At 39.2% G+C, this 24345-nt stretch overlaps 1 protein-coding gene across 3 annotated transcripts in view; it reads left to right on the top strand.

Annotated features, from left to right (window-relative positions):
• The window catches only part of LOC117223764 (EGF like, fibronectin type III and laminin G domains protein pikachurin), a 393877-nt gene continuing 369532 nt past the window's right edge, over nucleotides 1-24345 (top strand). The window contains exons 1-3 of one of the 3 annotated variants that reach the window (XM_076523266.1): nucleotides 2-155; nucleotides 3585-3696; nucleotides 3769-4030. In XM_076523266.1, coding sequence (XP_076379381.1) covers nucleotides 3916-4030 — 115 coding nt within the window. In that variant the 5' untranslated portion in view covers nucleotides 2-155; nucleotides 3585-3696; nucleotides 3769-3915. Of the gene's footprint in view, nucleotides 156-3584; nucleotides 4031-24345 lie in introns of all 3 variants that reach the window. The other 2 variants (XM_076523267.1, XM_076523265.1) reach the window with 2 other exon arrangements.

Raw genomic sequence — 24345 nt, forward strand, 5'->3', positions numbered from 1 at the left:
ACCCCCGCAGTTCGATTGGAGACACCGGCCGGCATCGACGGCTGTCGCGGAGCTCCTTCTTCCATCGAGTTCGCGTGTGTGACAAACCCCTTCTGGACACCCTGTTCTCTCGCAAACGTTTCTCCTGATCGACGAGTCACGCTCTGTCCGGGCAGGTACGACGACCCGAGGTCACCCTTCTCGCCAGCCACGTTCGAATCCCTTGATTTTCTCGCCGCTTTCCTTAGGTGCCTACCACCTTCTTCTCGGTTCGTTTTCCTTTTCGCAAGCCGTGTTTCCTCGTCGTTGGAAACGATTCGTCGCGCGATTTCACGCTGCGAGTCCGATTTTCGTTTTCTTTTCTCCCCCCCCCCCCCCCCGGTGTCGATGAACGCTGACGCTGTGACGACCGGCTAGTTCCGAGGCCTGCTCCCTCCTGGGGCCGGCGATACTTATTGAGGGATGAAGCTGTTTTTTTTTTAAGGGAAGTTTGGTAGCGAGATTTTGTAGGAAAGGGGGGAATAAGGAGTAGGCGGGTGAAGTGTGAGCCGGTTTGTGACAGAATTTCGTGAAAAGTGATCATCGGGAAAACTAGGTGTGAACCTGTAGAAATTGCTCGATGTTAACGTGAATTTTCAGAAAGTACTGCTCGCGAAATTACCGAATATATAAATGCATAGAAATGGATAAATAAACGTGCGACGATCAGTGTGGCGTCTGCGGCCGATAACCGCTAAGGCTCGCGCAATGGCAGGCTTTGTCTAGACCCCGTCTAGTAATTTTTAACGTAATTTCTAGAGAAATACGACAATTGGATCCGTAGCAGATGATTAAAATTGAAAAGTACCAAATAGGTGAACGCATTCAATGTAATGCACTGAAATTCATATATCAACAGTTGAAATGAAAGTTCAGAAAGGTCGCGTTCGTCAGCAATAATTCAGCAAGCATGAGTCTTTAGAAATGATTACAGTAATAGTACCGAACAAATGTGATTGCGAGAGAATTGTCGCCAGTGTTGTGTTAGCAGCCGCTAACCGCAGAAATTCGTGCAACCTAAAATTCGTTGCTATCTAAAAATCCATAAAATTTTGAATAATAATTCAGCGATCGTCAGTTACTAGAACATACTGAACTAAAAGTATCAAGTAAATCGAATGTGATCACGTGACAATTTCTGATAAAAAGATCTACAAAATATGGGTTCGCACACCTTCAGAAAAAACTTCGGAGATCTATCAAAATGTTTCAGTAGGTAGGCATATAAACATAATCGCCGGAGTAAGTTTAGCAAATTACTGATTCCCAAAGCTACCTTCGGTGATCACGGTATCAGTCGTGTCAAAAAGATCGTGGCAACTCCTGCCCCCCGCCCCCCCCCCCCTGACGTATTATCGTCAGGGTATCGAATAGGCAGAAAAGGGTGAAACAGTTCTCCGCAAAATTCCTCGGATCGTATAAACGTGCCGGGTCATCCGAGTGACCCTCTCGGCAGTCCGGTAAAAATAGCGAGGTTATTCTATTTGTTTTTTTGCCGCAAAAACATTCTTGGCGGAGTGGCCTCTCTCAGAGTCACTCGAAGCAGCTACAGCAGCAGCAGCGAAGAGCAGAGTAGAGTAGAGTAGAGTAGAGGAGAGGAGAGTAGAGGATAGGTACCCGGTCACAGAGAGACTCGCGTATCGCTTTTCCATCCGCGTATTTACCCTCTTTCTCCCGTAGCGAAAAGTGTATCTGCCTTTGAGCCGGCCAGTGAAATATGCGTACCGATATTGATATGCATACGGTGTCGACTGAATTTGCATCGAATATCACCGGGTCCGTCGCGCCGCGCCACGCCGCCGGGGCAAAATAGAGAGGGAAGCAGATCGCTCGGTGCCGACGGGCTAACAAGAACCGTAAATATCACGAGCTCTCATTACACGGCCGACCGAACGCTAAACCGCGGCGAATGTCAAAAAGGCTCTCTTTCTCTGTCGCGCCGCGCAACAGCCCGCGTAAGGACCGGTTGAAAGAAACGCTCCGTTCGATTTCAATCCGCTCCGGTCCTCTCAGCGCCGCGGTCCGCTCCGGTTCCCTCCGCGCCGCGGTCTGCGCGCGTGTCCCTTGTCTGTTCGCGTGTGCTAACCGGACCCCTGACCTGCAATTTAACCCTTTCGATGCACGCGTACACACTGAAAACCGGAAGTCAATTGTCCACTTTTTGCCCTGTTGTTACTCGATACTCGATACCCTGACGCCTCACCTTGACACGCGCACCCGCGACCCGATCCTTGGTCCCCACCGAGCCCTGACCAGCGCTGGTTACCTAATTCATCATTTGGCCCCATTTATCAGTGTTCACTTCTTTGATCCTAGCTCAAGATAGTCTTCTTAGCTTATTTGTTCGTTTGTTTATTCAACTAGCAAGCATACTGGGGTGTTTTAGCGGTGTGCTTGTTGTGTAGTCGAATCGTTTCGCAATGCATTCATTAGAATTGTGCAGTGAAATTTGTCTCCGAGGAACTTCGTTTATAGAGAGAATCTATAGGGACTAGTTTGTGTGCTAACGTCAATTTCATTGAACACGATTTTATGGGGGGGAATTTTATGGAAGATAATTTTATGGGAGACAGTTTTATTAGAGACAGTTTTATTAAAGACAATGTTACTAAAAATAATTTTATTGAAGAGAATTTTTGTTAAATACGATCCCGTCAAAGACAATTTATTAAACACAATTTTGTTACGGATAGTTTTAATGAATATTTATTTCGCTTGATATATTTCTAGTTTAACAAATTTATATTACTTAATTTAAAACAAACTTATATTATTTAATTATTATATATCAGTCGAAATTTAATTTATTTTTAGTAATAGCACTTTTGTTTTGTTTGCTACAAATGAATTTGCTGAATTGAAATATATAAGTATGGATAGTATAAATATAAATTTAGCAAAAACAAGACAATTACATTGCCAGTGAAGACTTGTACAGAACATTTTTAATGAATACATTTATTCAGTAATTCTTTGAGGGATATATTTAGTTGGTAAATTTTCGGGAACCGAACTTACTTAGCAGATTTTTAACAAATATATCTATTTAGAAAATTTTCAACAATCAAATTTATTTATCAAACTTTTCAGAACCAAATTTGTTCAGCGAATGTTTCGAACTTAAATTTATTTTGCAAATTACTAAGAACCAACTTTATTTCGTAAATTTTTAAGAGTCAACTTTATTTATCGAATTTTTAAGAACCAGATTTATTCACTGAATTTTTGAGAACCAAATCGATTTAGCAAATGCTTATGAAACAACATTTAGTAATCTTTTTATAAAGACATTTACAGAACAGGATAAACAGCAGCACATTTGATAAAAATCTGAAACATTCGTATAGATCCAGGCTCGTTTATTGGAAATTACTTTTGCTAAAGTGCGATTTCGGAACACACTTCGTTTAAAGCAGTATAGTGCTGGCATACGAATAGCTTCTCTTGCGCCCAGGATACTATTTGTGAAACCTTCTGTCTTAGACAGAAAAGGGAAGATTTTTAAGGGAGTCATTATCCCAGCGCTGGTCGTGGCACCTGATCAAGTGTCTTCGCGTTGTCCACAGGAGACAGAGATAGAAAGAGAGAGGGGGAGGAAGAAAGAGGGAGGGAGGGAGAGAGAGAGAGAGAGAGAGAGAGAGAGAGGGAGAGAGGGAGGCAAGGTAAAAGAAGAAAGTGGTACGTCAGTGTTTCGGAGGTGCTATAGCGGCGTGCATTTTCGTCTCCTGTAAGATCGATTCTGGTTTGAAGGCGAGTGTCTCCCGGATCTCTCGAGTTTCAGTGCGCGTTCGACGGTGAGCACTCGATTAGCGAGTAATCGATCGAGAAGTTCGTTGGTTCGAAATGCGAAAGTGAACACTGTCTCGGGGCGGGCGCGTGCACCTACATCGCGGGACGATGGCGGAAGTTCGTGTTTGCCGGTTTCTCATGGTCCTCGCGCTGCTCACGGTGGTCCTGGTGCTCGGACAGAATCCCGTCGAGGAGAAGACCACCTTCGAGGCTGCTTTTCAAGGTAAGACTTCATTATCCCGTTTCGAAAGTAGGCAAACTGCCGGACTGCCAATCTAGGAAGGAACGATCCTAAAGGACGCTCCTAAAGGACGATCCTAAAGGACGATCCTAAAGGAAGGTCCTAAAGGACGATCCCGAAAGACGATTCTGAAGGACGATCCTGAAAGACAATTTTGAAAGACGATCCCGTAGGACTCCTCGATGGACGGATCAATCTGTGCTTTCCAAACATTTCTGCATCAGATGATGTTTTGGTTAATTAATTGGAACTTTACATCTTCATTTGATTGTTATAAAAATTACTGACGTATTCAGGACGTCGATGTCTTTTTTTATCAGCGTTATGGTTTCGTTGGGGAACATAGGTTGTTAGGTTTTATGCCCCTTCCTGTGCACCAGATAAGTGTGGTCATTAGACTGTGGATTTTATGCATTTGTGGAAAAGATTAAATAGGTATAACAAGAAGTAGATAAAAATATCAGAAGAATCGAACAAAATTCGTACGTTATTTTTAACTTTTTAAAATCATTAAAAGAAGATATATATATATATATATATATATGTCTTGTTTAACTCCTCATTTTACTCTCATGTAGGATATTTCTATTCTGCATAAAAATCTATCGCAGTCTAGTGCTCATGTAAGCATCGTTCTTGCTCAACACCTTTTTAATCTTCTGACTAGGTGTGACTGCTTAAATTGATATGCGACATGGTTTCGTTGTTCATTCTTCATTAGATGTTCCACTTCTATTTTACTTGTCTGACGATGGGGCACTCATATGCAAACACAATTATACCTGTTTGATTCGTTTATACTCGTCTCGCTTATTTGATCATGCGTTGTTCGTAGTCCACTTGTCTGTTATCATATTACATAAGATGATGTTATCAAATTTACCAGATCACAGGTACTTTCGATTCTACTTGTCTGACCATGAATGTCTTACTCTACCTATTTCACCATACAAGTTGTTCTTATTTTACTTATCTGACCATGAGATGCCACTATTCAGTTTGTCACATCGTAGACACTTTCGATTCTCCATCTCTGATCATGAATGATTCATCATCAGCTCGAATATAAATCATTCTTATTATATTTGTCCGACCATGAAGCCCATTCTACTTGCATCGTAATAGCTGGTGAATTCTTATGCAAATGAAAAATTGTCTACATCACTAGTAAGAAATAGGAACTGGCTAGAAAGTTCTTTCTTTTTAAAAGAATTTTAATAATTCACAAATAATATAGTAATATTTTCTAATTCTTTTAATCTCTGTACTACTTTAAATTGAAACTATTCATTTTAGCCATAAATGTATGTCATTAGAATTTATTGTTATTCCACTTATCGAATTACAGCTCGCTCGATTTTACTTTCCAGTTATATTTCAAATAAAATTCTAATTGTTCAACCAAAAACAAACAAAATTTATTTATTCTACTTGTCCAGACATAAATCACGACTATATTATCTCTCCGACCATGATTGGACATCCTAATTTCAATGATCTCATGATAGGTCGTTCTTATTCTACTTCGCTGACCACAGATCGTCCCTACACTATTTGTCTGACCACATAATGTCCTCGTTCTACTTGCCCGACCACAAACTGCCCGTATTCTACTTGTCTGGCCACATGACGTTCTCATTTCACTTGCATATCGATATATCAGGCGCACTTTTATCTTCTTATTCACATACCGTTTAAATTCGTTTTGTCTGACCGCAGGCTGTCCTTATTCCACCTGCACAATCATCAAACTCTGACTCGCAATTAAAAGAAGGTTAAATTCGACTGAATCGAGTTACTTCTGATTAAATCGTTAACGTAACAATTGTAAAAAAGAACGATGACTCCGTTCTTTGGAACAAATAAGATCCTATTACTTTCGTGTTTGATGCTTCACAATCGATTCATCGCGAAAACCTTTCGCGTCCAATTTCGTCTTGAAACAAACTTTTCACATTTGTTACCCTCAACGAACGTTCCACCGTCGACTGAAAAACAAACGCGCGCCTCCTCGGCTTCCCTCAACAATTATTCTTACTTGTGCCCGGCAGGTTTCACTTTTGGAACCTTCATTGAAAGTAACTCTTAATTAGCCGCGGCCGCGGTAAAGTTTCATCTGCGAGCCTGAGATACAAAGTTCAGCGTTTCGATATTTTTTACCCACGACTTGCGGAGCCGGTTCACGTGATAAATGATTCTGCTTGGAAGCTGCGATTGCTGGGAAACCGGGACCGTCGGTTCTAGCCGCCTTTTAAACAATGGAACGTAAATTGATATGCAATATTCTCCGTCGCACTTACTAAACAGGAGAAAATGTGCTTCGTAATTTATTGCATGATGCGAAATCGTTCCTAAAACATCATTAAGATACTTTTTCAATTCTTCCGCAATTTACGTTGCGTTTATTAATATCTGAATCGATTACGTAACAACTCGATGACATTTCTAGTCTGTGGACCGAAATAAGAAAGATTTGTCTGACAGGTATTCGGTAAAATATAATTTTGTCTTCTCGTAATTTTAACTTTTCGAAATTAATATAACATTCAGCAGTGGTTAAATATAAGTGGACATTTGAAACGGAACAACTTTTGTAAAATTAAACCGGACGAGTTGAATTTTGCCGAGATCATACAAGATCTAGTTTGCTAGAAAATGCATAGAACACTGTTGCAAAAATTACGATTGGGTGAAATGACGAACAAAACAAAAAAAGATCGCATTTTTCACTTTGTTTCGGGTCTCGAAGAGGTCGGAAAGCAACTTTTGCATTTTTAGCGATATTTAAGCAAGAACATATTCAGAATATATTCGCGTATTTCTACTTATAAAAAATTATAGAAAATAGAAATATACAAATATGATGTTCCGTTATGTTTTCGTTTAGATATCAGTAACAATGCAAATGTTACTTTGTACAGTGTGTACACTGTATATGAACAGTACCAATGGACGAAAAAAGAGACAAAGAATTCGAGAAACAAAATAGAAGCGTTTTTCTCAGAACGAAAGAATTTTCTTGGCACCCAGAAAACTGAAATATGAATTGAAAGTCGCCTCGACAGAAGGAGAAGTCCGGGTGATAAAGCAAATGATTAAATCGTCGCTTCGAAATGGAAAAAGTACGGGGACCGTTATCAAATTGCGACGATTATCGCGAACGCGTAGCGCGTTCGTCAATAACGTGATCCGCAATATCGGGTCCAGTTCGGGTCCAGCATTATTATTCAAGCGTAACAAGTATATTTACAGGTCGCATCGATGTTTATTTCGATTTCGCCCCGGTTCTCGTCGACCGCAATGGAAATTTTAATGCCGCCTTTTCGGATTTATTTTCCGTGCCGCCATTACCGAGCCATTTGTCACCTCCCCCGGCCCCACCGGTGTATAGACGACGTTCGGGGTAACATTTTTATAACGAACACCCGTGTATCCGCGACGAGTCGGAACTTAATTAACGATCGCATATTTGCGAACCGTTTTATCGTTCGGGGCGGAACACGCCGGCAAATGAATCGGTATTGACAGAGTCGTTCGTACGCATTACTAAATTTTCGAAACTATTTTGAATACGCAAACGCCCCTCTATAGGTAACGGCCGCCTCGCAGGCACGGTAAACAGCGTCACGCGAAAAGTGCTCGAAATCGTCGCGTATTTCGTATTTCGCCTGTGATTCATCGTCGAGTGACACATTTCCGAACAGTAACGCTCGTTTGTCCACGTTTATCAATGGCCCCCCCCCCCATCGATTTCAATCGATTAAGCCGATGGTTTATTAACATTCTTTAGAGTAAAATCCTTTCCAGAATTTCATTCCGACGGCATCACGATTGACAAAGTTCATTGGGAGAATGAACAGTGATTATGCACTGGCACAATGGACTCGATTATCGTGGCAAAAACGGAATTACTGAAATTTCTCATTTTGAAAATTGTTTGTTCGTATCGATCGATAACCCTACGAGCCTTCGAAGTTCAAAATATTAGCCATTTTAGGTCCCGTGAAATAACGTGAAAATCGCATAAAAATATGACCACAAAAATGGACAGAGAAGTAAGATCACACACGAATTCATAGAAAAATAAGGCCATGAAAATTTACAGAAAAATAAGATCGCAAAAGTTCGTATCAAAATAAGATGATAAAAATTCACGTAAAAGAGCAACAGTTAACACAAACAAAACTTAAGTTAGGATAGGCGTTAGTTATTTTCAATTACTTGAAATACCGTAAACGAATAAATGTATTTTTATGATTATTTCGAGAATCGCAAATTAAAAAACGTGTCGAAACGACGAGTTCCGTTTCTCGTGTTGACAACGGTCGTCTCGGAACTTTTAGAAAGCAGAAATGAAACAAGACTTCCCCGCACCAGGTTCGAAGAAGAATAGGGTTCGGCAACAACCGGTTTTAGAGGGTTTCTCGACTTGAAAGAGGAACACAGGAGGCGAGATTAGTACAACCCGCGGCAGGGTTCAGTTGTAACTTGCCGGTTGCGGGCCATACGCATTGTCGATGGTATAAACAATGGCGGAGCAGTTTCCCTTTCTGCTGTGCGTGATTTAAACGCGACTTCGGTGTGTCTGGGCTCTGGTAAACAGCGTATTGCGTCGCGTTAATGTTAATGGCGAGCTGGCTGGTGCACGGGCTCTCTGCCACTCCTCTTACCGGGTCTCCGAGGTACCATTTGCTAATAGCCAGAAAGCAATTAATATCACGGTCAGTTGCTACCCTTTACTCGGCCACGGATGCGTGGTGAGCTGATTAGCGGCCACTGCCTTACGGCCTAGAAACGTTCTTGCTCGACAATGCCACTCCACGGCCGTCCACTTTCGACCCGACATTATTTATCTAAACAGGAAACGCGGCTACGACTGGCTCCTTTCACTCCAATTCATAGCTACCGGTTATCGTTCGTCGAACTTCAGTGCGCAGGATGCAGAGAGTTCAATTTTATTTTAAGAGTCCTTCCTTGATTTGAGATTGATCGAAAGTTCTGGCTATGTGTTTTGACAGGAAATTGATAAGTAGTTGGCTAGCAGTAATTTATGTAATGGATTTAGAATCAGAGTTGGACATTATTCTGGTTGTTTCGGATAAATATTTATTTGAGAAAGTTATCGGAATGATTTCTTGTTAGGCGAATATTTTATTCGAATTGTTCTTTATTCGAATAATTTTTTATCCGATTAATTTGAAGAAGTCTTTATTATACATAATGTCAACTTTGTTCACATCAATTATTTTCCGTATGATTTCCTGTACGAATAAATTCTTACTCGAGTGAAATCTTATTCGGATACATTTTTGCCGAATTCTGCTTGAGATTGTGAATAAGTAGATACAGCCAGCAATGGTCAGACATTGCAGTGATATACTTGCTTCTCTTCTTGAGAAATGAGACAACTTCTATTTTATTTGATTTTGTGCTAAAATCATTACATTGAATAATAAATAATTTCATTGGAGATCATAATAAACACACTGTGAAGTTCTTAGACGTATTCCTTTCTTAAATATGACTTAAACGTTAACAAGTATGTGCGGGAATTAAAAAGTTGCTGGAGATCGCTAAGTAGCTCAGTTACTGATAAACGTTCTCGATTGTGCACAAAATTGCTAACTAAGCATTCTTAATTTGAATCATGATATGAACGTGGAAAAAAATACTTTCCTTTGAATAAATGGCGTAAAATCGTTTAAACGAAGTTCTCCGTGCGCTTTGCCATGACGATGAAAGTTTGGAAATAGATTTCTCGAGTGAAACGAAAATCGCGAAGTTTCGACAGCAATAGTCAGCAATAGCCAGCAATAGTCAGTAATAGCCAGCAATTTAGCGTCGTAGCTTATATTTCGCGGAGAAGTAGAAGCGACTAGTTGTAGTCAGACGTCGATTAACTCTCAATCTCAGTAGACCGTAGTTCCCGTTAACTGAAACGAAGCCGCACGCGACTAACTTCGTTAACGGAGACCATTCTGGCGCTGCACTGACGCTAAATACTTATTACAAAATGCGAGGAGGTTGGGTAATGCTTCAAACGTTACAAGTAGAAACCTCCGGTAATAGACAAAAGACTGAACCGAGTCAGGCATGTAAGTCATTTCACGGTAAAAGGATCACGTTCTCAACGCGAAGACGCGAATTTAGTCGAAACTGTAACATAGTGCAGTCTAAACGAAACTTGGGGGAGAATGTTAAGCCATCTTCTCATTGCATTCAAGTCTTTTTGCCAAATAACAAGCGTTGCGATCCGTTTCTGTCCCAGATTCGCCTGGATACACAACGCACAGTTATTAATTGTTTCTGAGACGGTTGCTGGACAGAGTCTTCTCTATTGTATTTTTTAAGAACTGCTCTTTACGAACAAGTACTTCTTAGGTTACAAGATTGGCCATTATGTTCCTTGCATTTAATTTAATTTTTAAAAGTCAGATTTTGTTTCTTATTTATTTTCCAGTGCTGGACGAGGTGAAAAAATTAAGTATTTTAAAAAGTCTTGGTCTTACGGACATCGTTATTGTTTTACTTGTTGTTAAAGAATTGCACTTTACAAGTAAATATTTGTTGGATCACAAATAGTGGCATCGTTGTTCTTATATTTAATTTTATTTGAGAAGTGAAACTGTGTACTTTCAGTCTTAGTGGCCGAACGCAGGGTGCAAAAATTAAGTATGTTCAAAATCGTTGGCCTCGTATAGTTCACTATTTTCTACCTCATTCTCAAAGAACCGCTCTTGATAAATACACGTTGCGTCGCAAGTTCAGCCGTCATGCTCCTTCGTATAATTCTGTTCCTAAAGTTACACTCTCTTTTTCTCCTCCGTCTCGCTTAAACGTCACATAAAAATTAAGTATCTCGAAAGTTAATCAACATCACATGACTCCTTCCAAATTCCAAAATTGTTCTTCCCAAACAAAGTGTTGTTGCACCCTAGAGTCACTTGGCCGGCAGAAGAATCCAAAGCATTTGCTAATCGTCGAAGCAGATTTCGACGATGTAACGATGAAAATTCCGGCAAGGTGGATGATTCTTCGACGATTCCGTCGAGGTTTGCGGGTTACAGAAATTGGAGGCGACAGTTTCCGGCCGATTATCTCGTGGGTTACACGTTATCCCCCCGGTTACACGTTAATCAACGCCTCGCCGAGTGGGAGCATCGTTTCGCTCGGCGGCAAGCGAGTCAAAGAGAAACGTCGCGGCGTTACGCGGACGCGACGCGACACAACGCCCGCATAAAACTCCGTGTAACCGGATCGATCCCGACGGCGCCGGTGCAATTTTATAGAGCGTCTTCGATCCGGACTCATAAGTGATTTTATCGGACTTGGCGATGGAACTTTTCACGGGCGCATTTGCGAACCGATGATTGCGTCTCGGCGGTATCATGCTCGACGAGACTGCACTTGCCGCGCTCTGAACTTGCTGCAGAGCATAAGCAAGGGTAAAGGAGACTCTAGTTTCCTGCCGGTAGCGAGAAACGGAAGGACAAGCAAGCCGAAAGAAAGAGAGAGAGAGAGAGAGAGAGAGAGAGAGAGAGAGCGGGGGAGGAGCAAAGCTGGAACCTCCAGCAAACAAGAAACCTGAACGAACGAAATTCGTTCGTTTGGAGGAAGGCACGTCTCGCCTTCCCTACTTGAAAATACATAATTCACCGGTGTTTGCTGCGGGACTAAATCGATCGATCGTTAATACATTTTCTTCGCCGCCTAGTGTTACCCATTCCCCGCGCGGGTCGGACCAAGAATTACGCTCGGTCAACGTGCGTAGAAATACGCACGTTGTGTTCCCGACGATTTCGTTTCGTCGCGCATTTTAACCCTTAGCGGACGACGACTTTTCCGGCAGAGTCAGGTAGCAGGACGAGGCGATTTTTGCAAAGATGTCGAGTGTCTTATATGGTACAATAAAATGATCTTACATATAAATTATCTTACAAAAACGTTATGTTCCGTTAGTTTATCTATATTCACACTCTTATGAACATAATTTTACAAAAATTATGATTTGTAGTTTCGTTCGGTGTGATAGTTTATAAAACATTGACCAAGATGCATTCTTGGTTTATCTGGACATGTATCGCAGAAACAGGTCGTCTCATGTATTCCATCTGGTTTGCTTCGACTGGAACAAACTTTGCAATCTTTCTTTGTGCCAGTAACAATTACATGCAGTTTCCCGTTTAGACGAATTTCGCCAGAGTTGGTCGTCGAACTTGAAGATCTATCTCGTGGTTGACGAAAATCTCCTCTCAATTTGTTGATCAAAATTTCGCGAAAGTTCAAACGTGTAATTGGCTGTTCGTTTCTCTGCCTTTTTACATGTTTGTAGAGAATGTACGAATCGATTGAACAAATTTCCAGTCTCCGGGAAAATAATTTGCGCCACCACTTCAGGGACTTTCTCATAAAACAGTACGTTGGATAATGTTCGAGATAACGAAATTTAACATAAACACCGACTGTCGCCTCTCGCTCGCTATTCGTCCTGCCGCGCAAAATGCCGTGGCGACCGAGAGTCGCCTCTCGTCCGCAAAGGGTTAACCCTCGACCGGCAACGTTGCCGTCATTCTGTAAATCCGGCCGGCTTTTCGATACGGTTTTCAGCCAACCACTCCCCCCTCATTTTTACTGGCAGCAATGACTATTGTTTCGCCCCATGAATGCGTTTAATGGCTTATTCCAGACAATGGAATAAATTGGCCGCGCCGAAGCTGCTCCGAACTTTCCTCCCGCGAACCCGCTAATAGAATGGACCGTTGAACTCGTCACTCTTACATGAGGTCGACGACTATTTCGGTATACCGGGTGACTTGCGAAACGGCACAGGCTTCCAGAGGACGGTCGAATCTTGCGCGACTTAACTAAGTATAGACACTGCGAATGTGGAGCATTTGAAATCACTGTATTATGATTAGACCGCGCGGATCTTTATGAGAAATAAAAATATTCTTCGTTGAGTCCAAGTGACATGAGTTGAATGAAAATGTTCTTCAACAACAAGTTTAATGAAGATGTTCTTCAATAAATTTATGAAACACAAGTTTAATAAAGATGTACTTCAATAATTCTAAGAAACACAAGTTTAATGAAGACGTTCTTCAATCATTCTAAGAAACATAAATTAAATAAAAATGTTCTTCATCGATGAATGAGAAATACATCTTAGATAAAAATGGTCTTCATCGATGAATAAGAAACACAGCTTAAATAAAAATGTTCTTCATCAACGAGTAAGAAACATAAGTTAAATAAACATGTTCTCCATCAACCAATAAGAGAAACAAGTTGAATAAAAATGTTCTTCATCAATGTATAAGAATCATAATTATTATTAACATAAAATTGTTTCAAATTAACAATTGTTCTTACTTTGCACATAAATGATCGAAGGGCTTCAAGGTTTACTGAGTAAATGCGAGTGTATTAAAAACGTTTCTTTTTTTTAGAATTTTTCTTACAATTACATTATCCACAGACGAAGAAGTAATTAGTAGCGGTCTCACAGACTGGCAATAGTAGTTAAGGGTTAATAACAGCAAAACAGAATTGTCGTTCAAAGGAACAGTTAAATTAGTAAGTAGTAGTTAAACAATAAAAGTGAGATTTAAAAGAAAGTGGCCAAGTAGAGAAACTAAGGTTTTGAAGAAAGTAGTAAAGCAGAAAAAGTAATGTTTTTTGAAGAAGGTGGTAAAGCAGAAAAACTAAGGTTTTTAAGAAAGTGGTAAAGTAGAAGGTAAAGTTACGGTTTCTAATTTTGAAAGATTCCATACGCCTGGCGTTTATATACAACATACAGGGTTCCCCGGAAAGAATCATCCGATTTCAAAAATTTATATTTTAAAAAATTACACACAGAAAATTGTAATTCAAACACGAATATAACGGGAAAATGTGCGAGTTTTACTTTTTACCCCATTGGCACTTGGAGGTTCGGAATTTTCTTAACACGGAACTACCAAACCGTTAGATTGGTCGCAGTTCATTCGATAATATGGTTCTACACAGTTGGCCTCCGAGATCACCCGACCTAACCCCATGCGACTTCATCCTTTGGGGATTTGTGAAGGATCTTGTCTTTGTACCACCTTTACCTACAAGTGTAAATGAACTGAAAAAACGCATTTGTGATGCTGTACAAACAATTACCAGAGATACATTACACCGTGTTTGGCAAGAACTTTCGTATCGCAATGATATCATACGTGTAACGAAAGGAACTCATATTGAACACTTGTAAACAAAAACTCACACATTTTCCCGTTATATTCGTGTTTGAATTATAATTTTCTGTGTGTAATTTTTTAAAATATAAATTTTTGTGAATCGGATGAACCCTGTACTTTAAATCAGTTGTTAGTCAGGAGAGGTTTCTCTAAAAGTTGTGATTAGCGATGGAAAATTGTGGAATGATCCTTCAAAGGGCGATTTCAGCGCTGTCTCGTTTTCGTAAAATCACAAAGCTGCACGGTTGTCGGTTCCGAGGATTTCTCTTAATTTTTCAACCCTTTCGGGTCGGAACTGAATGCAAAAGCTCTTCGTGCGGCCGCAGGAAAAATAGAAACAGCGTTGTGGCCGTGCACTCTTTCGCATTTAGTGGTAATTTATTTGCGCCCGCTTGTTTATTTACACGTAACACCTTCCGCGAACTTTATTTACAACGGTTCTCCGTGGAACTGTAAATTGCAGCGCATAGTCAGAATTCCGTTAAACTTTTTACTCCTGGTACATACGGAATGGTTGCGGATTTTTGGCCGACTGTTAAATTGAACCTGCGTGTGCTTCCGTGAAAATGTTGTCTGTGTCGGTGGCACTAATTAACTGTGGATTACGTGACGCGATTTGCCTAAAAATGGACACTGAAGAAGGTCGAGATATGGTTTTCATGTGGTCAAAACAGTTTTCCACCGAGAATCAAATAGAAGAGCATATTAATAACTAGTAAATACTGACGATTCGTGAATTTTTTGCCGTTAGCGGCGAGACACTCTGTTTTCTTTTCTTGTTTATTTATACAGCAGTAAAGGAGAAGTTATTCTGCAGTCTTTATTACATAAATAACATTTGCAGTATTACATTTATACTAGCGTGTAGGTAATGTAGTAATTATAATCAGACTGGGGATTTGATGAATTTATGGAAAATTTGGATAGTTGTGATTTAAAGTACTAGACACATTGAGAGAATTCAAAAATGTGAATGTGCTATTTTTACCATTAAAGTTATTGAAGAAGGAAAGAAGTTGCTATTTAGTTTATATTTCTTGAAATTCGTGAAGACAATTTTTATTTTGCATAAAGAAACAGTTGATCGGTCAGGAAGGAACATAGGATCTTACATAGAGTGCTCGTAAAACAAAATCTTCTGCAAGGTTGCTTAACATTTACATGTTTTACGGTTAGAGTATTTCATTTCATATGACAAAGATGACAAAAGCTTCTGTAGCATGATCCCTCGAAACTAATAAAAGTACTGGAACACTTATTCTTACGTTTGTCACTCGAAGTTTGTCATTGGAAGAAACAAACGTGAGCTAAATTCATTTGCGAAACAGATCAGAAGAATGGCTAAACGAATTAGAAACTAATAATAATAATATAATAATCATAATATAATAATCATAATAATAATAATAATAATAATAACTATAACCAGCCTTGCTATAGCTCATTTTCGAAGCTTCCTCTGATCGCTGTTCAAAAATTTTTTGGTCATAGGGTGTATTTCGATTCAAACAATAAAAATAACACAGCCATCTTCGTTTATAATGATACCACTGCAAACTAGTTTTCATTTTTACGAACCTGGCAGAAGAAAGTTGCATAAATTAGTGACTTTCTTCCGGTGCGTTTTTAAAACTCTTCACTGCAAATCCTCAACGTTCAAAAATGTATTAACCACTTTATTTTCATTGTTATATAAAAAATGGTGCGGTGATCCTCAATCATCGAAATTGCTTCCAATCATTGCAACGATCTTTTTCATTTCGATCGACCATCGAAAATTCAGATCGTTTTAATGCTCATTCTTAACGCTAAATTCATTATTTCGAATTATACGTATAATAAAAATGGCAAAAACTATTTTCATTTACCGAAATTGCTTGAAATATTGCGATGTTCACCGCCGTTTCGATGAATCCAATGAAAGCGCATTATTATACCTTTGCGAAACAAAAGGAGTACATCAGAAATCGAAAGAATGGCAGCAATCCCCATAACATGCACGATACTCGACAATCGCTCACGCACAATCTATCGACGAATCTAATAAAACTGTGTTTCGCCGATTCGACGCGATCGTATTCGGGCGCATTTCGATTTTTCCGAAACGATGGAAAGTAATCTAGTGTCGCGGACGGAAACAAAGACGAGGAAATCGTGTAAATCCGATGAACGGATCCGGCACTTCTATGAAACAAGAGAAACGCTCGTATACGCGCCATAAACAGGATGCCGGCTGTGTTCGTCGAACGAAATGCGATAACTGAATTGTTCCTCCAGCCGTAGGCTGTACGTGAATCAGCCAATCAGAAAGCATATATGCTATCCGTGTACTATGTACAGCTTGCGAATTGCCGATGCATTGTATGAGCAACGCAAACTGTGTACCTCTGCCTTAAGTTCGACCGGCGCGTCCCCGTTTGATTCGATGCGACCTGGGATGGGTGCGCGCAGTGCATTCGAATGCGCGAGACGTGTGGATGTGCGTGCACGTTCACGCGCGCGAACACACACACACACACACACACACACACACACACACGCCCACGCGACTGTCCGACACGAGGAAATCTAGTGTGCTCCGAGCAATCGTCGAGGCGCATATACAGACGCGTTAAATGCGTCGAAGTATTTGGTGTTAGACGTTTGCCCAGGCGGCACGATAATCAATCCTCGATAAGATTCATAGGTTCACCTATAGTCGCGTTAGAATGCGCTTAGGCCGCAATGCGACCGCGCCGCGGCGTACCATTAATTATAGTTAAGTCGCAAATAGACCGAAACCGGAATGGCCTCGTTGGTTGACTGAACACGGTATTACAGGTCCTAAGAACATGTTAACCCACGCAAGGCGGTGGTTGCGTCTATTTTGAATATTCGAATCGTTCGCTTAACATTAGAGCAACCAACAGTTCAGACGAAGCCATTTCCACCAGAACCAGTTAAATTATTTTTTATTATTCATTGATTTATTAGTAATAGGAATTCCATGTTACGGAATTATAGCTACTATACATAGAATGACAACTGTAATAACTACGATAACGTACGCTTTCATTTTCATCTTCAGAACTTGGAAGCACATAAGCCTGTCTTCTTTTACGCAAATTCAAAATATTTTCCAACAATAAATTTTTTGTTTGTAATCTCATGATCACTGTTATCACCATAAAGTTCAATTTCAATTTCTTCTAATTCTGTTTCTTCATGCTCATACAATTCACCATCCTCTCGACATCGGAGCACTCCATTCGTATATTGTTCACTTTTTGCATCAATTCAGAGATTGTATCTTTATATAAAAAAGAATTAGATCCTGCTCCAACGACTACGACGTACAGAATGACCCGCGTGAAACAACAACGACTATGTTACGTTATGTCGCGACTATGTTTGTGTTTACGTTGTGGCGTCAGATAAGACGATACAATTTCATTACAGAAAAAAACATCGATAAATCTATCTAAATATCAAATAAACGATTTCGGGTTTAAAAAATGTAACAATTTTATTTAGCTTTGTAAAGTTTCTTCATTTTTATAAAATAAAGAAGCGTCCTATAATCTCGTACAAGTAATATTGTACTGTTTTGTTTTAAATCGAACAGTTTTCGTTACGTTCCGCAAAATTTATGAAAGCGTTACTTAGCAATAAACTGGTTTTGTTTCACGTGGAATGCATGTTAATGTATAATATCAAGTAATAATATTAGGTGTTATATTAAATTACCATACTAATAATTTCCTACGTGGCTTATAATTTTGACCATCAGCGTAGTTTGCAGGAAAAATGTATTTCCGCACTTTGTTACTGGTTCATGACGAAATTGAGCGCGCGCACTTTAAAATGGTAAAGAGATTGAACGAAGTAAGGAACGCCACGATGATAGTTTCGGTCGATGAAAATATCAAAAGAAAGATTGACTTTCCATTTGGCATGTGTTTCCGGCAACTGACAGAAAAGATTTGTATTTTGCTCGAAGATCCGCAGTTCGATCGTTACCGTGCTCACGATATTCGATTCCGTGTATTCGTTGCAGTTAATATGCCGTTGGACAACAATGCTGCAACTGTTAGTTCGGTGGATGCAAAATGTCTGAATCTGTAATGTAGCTTTCCACTGACCGCTGCTTTGTTTCCGCCGGTACGTTATATAATTCCCTGATCGACGGAAATTCGAGTGAATGGTTGCAATGATCGAAACAGTTCTGCGAAACTGGATTTCCCAATGAAACAAACGTCGGGCATTACTCCGGGAGAAGTTTAGCGAGTGGACGGTAATAAACGACTAATTTATGTAGCACACTTCTGGCCCGTTTCTCGCGGCGCGAGGTCGTCGCGCTCGTTTCCATTACGTATCGATTCGATCGATCGAAAAGTTCTTTAGCGCCGCGATAACTTTTCGTCCCGAGCCTTCTCGCAGAAGCACTCGCAGCTCTTCCTTTTAACTTTCCGAGCAATTCCTCCTTCGTTTGTTCGCGGAACATTGCGACAACAATGTGCGAGCAGCGTGAAAATCTACCGCACATCCCGAACGTTTCACCTGTATACATACTTTATTCCGCGAATTTTCTGCCGTTGCCGGTTCCACTGGAAACTGGAACAGTCGTGACATGATCCTGCATCAACCGCGACTCCTTTTCTCGATCGAACTCTCTCAATTATGTAGAACCACGTGCATCGCTGACTGTTATCCGATAAAGTCTAGTGTGAGCGACCTGAACTCCGACAGACTGTAAATAGCGGTCATCCGTACAGCGGCGGCCATATACCGTATACATGTACAACGTATTCGCACGCCTATTAAAACGGAATAACTTTTTCATAATTGGGCCAAGCTACATTTTTTACGGCTTCGAAATTTTCTAATTCCACATTTCCCAATCCTGAATTTTGTTGGGAGATTAGGCAGATTAGTTTACTAGAGAATTGCTATAAAAAAATATTGTTCAGAAAAATTGCTATCGGTTGGCATATGATAAAAGAATTAAAGAATTATGTTTTTTCAACTTTTCTATCAGAGCGGATGACCTTGATATCAGTTGTAAACAATTGAAGATCGCTATGATCGCAATTTTGTCACGATTTTTGACACTCTGGAGCAACAACTACAAAAAATCTGCAGTTTTTAAAATCTTTCAATTAAACTTTCGTTATAGACTCGGTTGAAAAACGTGAGTTTTTTTTCTTTTTTTATTGTCATTCCTAGTGGTAACAGGATTAAAAATAAGTATCACAGTCATTGTCCTATAGGTTAGTGACTCTGTCATCTAAAAAACATTCAAGTCATTAACACGTTCCGTGCCACGTGTACCATAAATGGTACACGTTAAACTTGACCATCAGGCCACGTGTACCATAAATGGTACACGCGGACATATTTATTTAAAGCGCTGAAGACATACATTTTGTGACAAATTTGATTGTATAAAATATATTTCCACCAAAAGGATGAGAGGCATTGTAAAAAATGCTGTATAGAACAAAGCACATAAATTTGTTTAATCGTTATATACACAATAACTATTAATTACAATGTTTGACTTTTTTAAAGCAAGAGCTGCATAAAAACGGTTGATTCGGGCAATCACTACTTATCTACTGATGATATAATGAAATATTATGTGATAATGTATCAATCTTTAGTCAAAACATCAAATGGCCTGAACGACAAGTTAGGCAAAAATGGCTTGGCACGGAACGTGTTAAGTCGAATTTGAAAAATGTTGTTCAAGCCAATGTTTGTCCGTTTAAGTATATGACCGCCACTGTATCTGTTGTTGCATTTCTGCTCGCTCTTATCTAGAGATACCAGCGTTTAATTATTCAGTACCAATTACATTTCGTTCGCTCTCCCTACGGAAGTGCTTCTGTCGAATCATTCATGTTTATCATTAATGTATGGACATTAGCGATATATTAAGGGGTGGAACAGTTGTGTGAATCGTTAAAATTAGGATGATGTTTGGCAATTTTTTCTTTGAAACGTAAAACATTGATGAAACTTTTCGTCGCTGTCCACGCGTTCGTTGACATTTCAAGTTGCACAAATAATACAATAAAAAATAGACAGAGCGCATGAAAAAGTCGGTGTAAGAATCTTGCCCACATCTTTGAGCATTGTTCTTTATCAATTCAGACACACAAGTATGGATAACGATCAGCTGTAAAAGAGAAATGTTTATTCGTATTAGGCTTTAGTCGTATTAAATAAATATTTCAATGTTCGTTACGTTATCTCGAAACATCAATCTATCGAACAGTAGTAAAGAGTACTCTCTTATCTGTACATTTATTTTTCTAATATCCTGATACCGAAACATTCTATTATCCAAAAATTTGATCCCAGTTCTCTACTAGGTAATAAAGTATCTAAATAACACAATGCTTTTTTTTTTTTTTTTTTTTTGATAATGGAACGTTTGGATACGAGAATATTGTAAAAATAAATGTTCGAATAAGGCAATCTCTACTGTATAAATATTCAACAATAAATACATTTAATTGTATACGAGAATGGATGAGAAAATTTTATATCCTCTGAAAAGCGTTCCATATTAGGTACTTTTACCTTACGTCCAAACGGTTCTAGCCAAGATCTCGGCCAAGCAGGATAAAATCCACGAAAAACCGTACGCGCGAGTTTTCCTTCAAGATTGATGACTACAACAATCGTGATTCATGTTCGGAAGGTATAAATGTAACGTGGAAATAAGCGGCGCCGCCTTCATGCGGGATTCGTCCGTGCACAGCATTCGCTGTTAGGATTCGTTCGATTCTTTATGCGCGTTTCACGTTATAAACGGAACGGGTGAATAATGGACTAGACTGTTTCAGGAGAATTTAAATTGCGTTCCGTCGATGACACCGTTTCCCGCGTTTCTAGCTGGCCTTAATCACGAGCTTATAGCAGTTCCACGATCTTAAAGATAGAATACATTCTAATGCCATGTCACGTGAAGTCATGTGACATTCGAACAGCGTGAGACTGGGTATTTCTATTACGTCAAAACTGTTAGAAATCGATCAGTTTCGTGTCACGTGAAATCACACGAATCTGTTTCTAACAGTTTTGAAGCGATGGAAATACGCGGGTTCGCGCTCTTCAAAATGTCACGTGATATCGCGTGAAGTAACATCGGTATGTTTCTATCTCGACACACTCTCGGAAACAGGCTGCTCCATGCAGAATTCCGGCGAACAAAATTTTATTCGAAGAATTTATTCGAAATATTATTCGAAGAATTTATTCGAAATATTATTCAAACAAGATTATATTCGAAGAGTTTATTTGATATATTGGCCGAATAAAATGTTATTCGAAGAATTCATTTGTACGATTATATGAAATGTTTTGCTAATTTACTAATGGAAATTTTACCATCTTCTACTGTAATGATTCTTGAATCATTTCGTTACCCTCTTGGGCAATCTATTCAAACTTGCACATTTGCGTTGAAATTCATCCGGATTCACAGCGTCGCCACAACCGAAACATTATATCTGTCCTATTCACCCTGTAGTTGTAAAGCATGAGCTGGCGAAGAGTCTAACGTCAGAAAGGCATGAGCTAATGAGGGTCATTCCGATGATTGGTGCACGTTTGCCCGAATTGCGGCTTAACCATTCAGACTTTGTCGAGCAGCCCACGAATGGATGACGCAGTTTCCTGTTAAGCATGTTGGATTATAACCGACCAATGGAAAGCGTTTTAATCGGCTATTTATTATCGACGAAAAGCCGTCTGCTTGTGTAACAGGCGACGAAGTTTCGTATTGGAGCTAGAAGCTTCGTTCTGAATAATTTAACGGTCATTATGCTTGCTTGCGCTGCCGCTGTAATGATCGATTAAATCGGAGACCGTTCTTCTATCTAAATGGTATCGGTCAGCTCACAACGTTTTGCTCAATGGATAAGAGTCAGAAATTTCAACTGTCAAATCTCAGAATGTTTCTACGGTAACGTATTAGTAACGTAGTTTCCAATATGAGCCGTTTAGTTTGAAAGTGGCATAAGTCACTTTACCGTAATGAAAAGTGGTGTTTTTTTATGTTTGTACGAAATTATTTATACTGAGAAAAATATCAGTATCTTGAGATAACAAATACAAGTAAATCTTCTCGAAAGTTAGCATCCATATTTTTGAACGTGTTAAAACGCAAACCCTTAAATATATCGACTTAAAAACAAAGTGACTTATGCCACTTTCAAAATAAACGGCTCATATCACTCGTAACTAGAAGTGTTGGACATTATTCAGATTGTTTGGAATAATTCTTTATTCGAAACATTCTTTATTTGAATAATTCGAATAATTTTTTATTCCTATAATTGAAAAAATTCTTTATTCGAATAATTCGAGAAATTCTTTATTCGAACAATTCGAAAAGTTCGTTATTCGAATAATTAGGAGAATTAATTATGGAAGAAATAAATCGATAAACTATGAGAAAACACTTTATATTCTATCATGTTTGTTAAAATCAATTATTTTCCAGTACAAATAAATTCTTACTCTAAGATGGGCAAATTAATTTCGAAAGGATCGCAGAAATAGAAAAGGTTAATTGTTTCGAATTACAGTGGTAATAGTGACACGGAATAATAATAATAATTTTTTTGTTAAGCTATGCGAAATAAATATGTATTTCTAAAACCTATACCAGCTTCTATTCGCAATAATTTTTCTTTCGTGCTCGCAGAAATTTTCATTCCTGCAAAACAAATCCACATGGAGCGGAAATTCGCGTAAATTGGGGGACGGGTGTGGTTCACAGGATGGACGAATAAAATGGTTTTAATATAAAGTGTGCCCGAAGTCTGCAAGGTTGGCAAAGGCTGCGGTAATCATATCGCCACAAGTATGAAAACCGAATAAAGGATCGCAGGGTGTAGCTTCGAAGGAAGTTGCAGAATGTGGATTAAATTTTCCTCGGAGGAATTTAGTATTCATTCAGTGGAAGTCGAACGACCTCTTTAATTATTAGCGTGGTAATTGGAAGTTCCAAATTCGATTAGCTTGTAATAGCATCGTAAGAGGTCGCGTAGAATCCGCTTCGGAATGCTGGTTATATTTTAAACAGCCGATTACCCGAGTTTCTCGATTCCAAAACATTTTTATATCCGCTTAATTTTCTCGTTACTACAACCTTTTAACGTTTCAAGTGTCATGCGAATCATATACACGTGACTGAAACGATTTACTTATCGACCTTGAAAATTAATTTTGTTATTTTTGTATTCATTTTGTTTGTTAGGATCTACTTGTAATAAATTATGGTCTTTCTATTCAAACATTATTGAACATGTTGCTCTCAACGCGAGAATAAAAATTTTGTAATTGTCGAAACTGGATAATTATTCTCAATTACCGGAGGTTAAAGGCAAACATAAATTGTTTACAGCACTACACAATTCGAAACCGAAACAATGCGCATGAATTTACACTCCGAATGAGATATTTATATATTGGATCGCATATTCATTTCTGCCATAGTCCTTTCAATTGTTCCGTTGGCATTATTAATTCATTTTATGGCTGCTAATCGAATCTCCAACACAATTTCCAAAGCACCTTGTTCAAAATCCAATTATGCGCATTCTGTATGCAATTGTGCTTAGGATAATGAAGGATCAATCCTCTGCAAATATCATTGACAGAAAATGGTCAGTATATTTGAGGGAACAAGGACCGAGTGTAACCTTTTCTAATTTCATTCACGATAGAACCAACAAAGTTGTCGTTATGACAGCTCATATTTATAAGGTTCTGCTTTCTATTCTCGTCCTTCGAATCATGTTCAATTTTTATCGAATCGTAACATTGTTCTGTACATTGTGGTGCACGAGGCGCAATTAAATTGAAACTAAAATCGTGTCTGCATTTTTTAATGTGTCTGCATTCGTGTCTGCATTCGGATGACATATATACAATATAGATACAAGTACAATTACGTCTGCATTTTTCAGAAAGTTGCAATGGAAGTGTGTGCAGATGAAATTTTCTTTGAAAAAAAGAAAGAACCTGAAATAAAATCATACATCGTAAAAACGTGGTTGTGAAAGAAAGTCACAT

The sequence above is a fragment of the Megalopta genalis genome, chromosome 6 (genome assembly GCF_051020955.1).
Source record: "Megalopta genalis isolate 19385.01 chromosome 6, iyMegGena1_principal, whole genome shotgun sequence".
Taxonomy (NCBI): domain Eukaryota; kingdom Metazoa; phylum Arthropoda; class Insecta; order Hymenoptera; family Halictidae; genus Megalopta; species Megalopta genalis.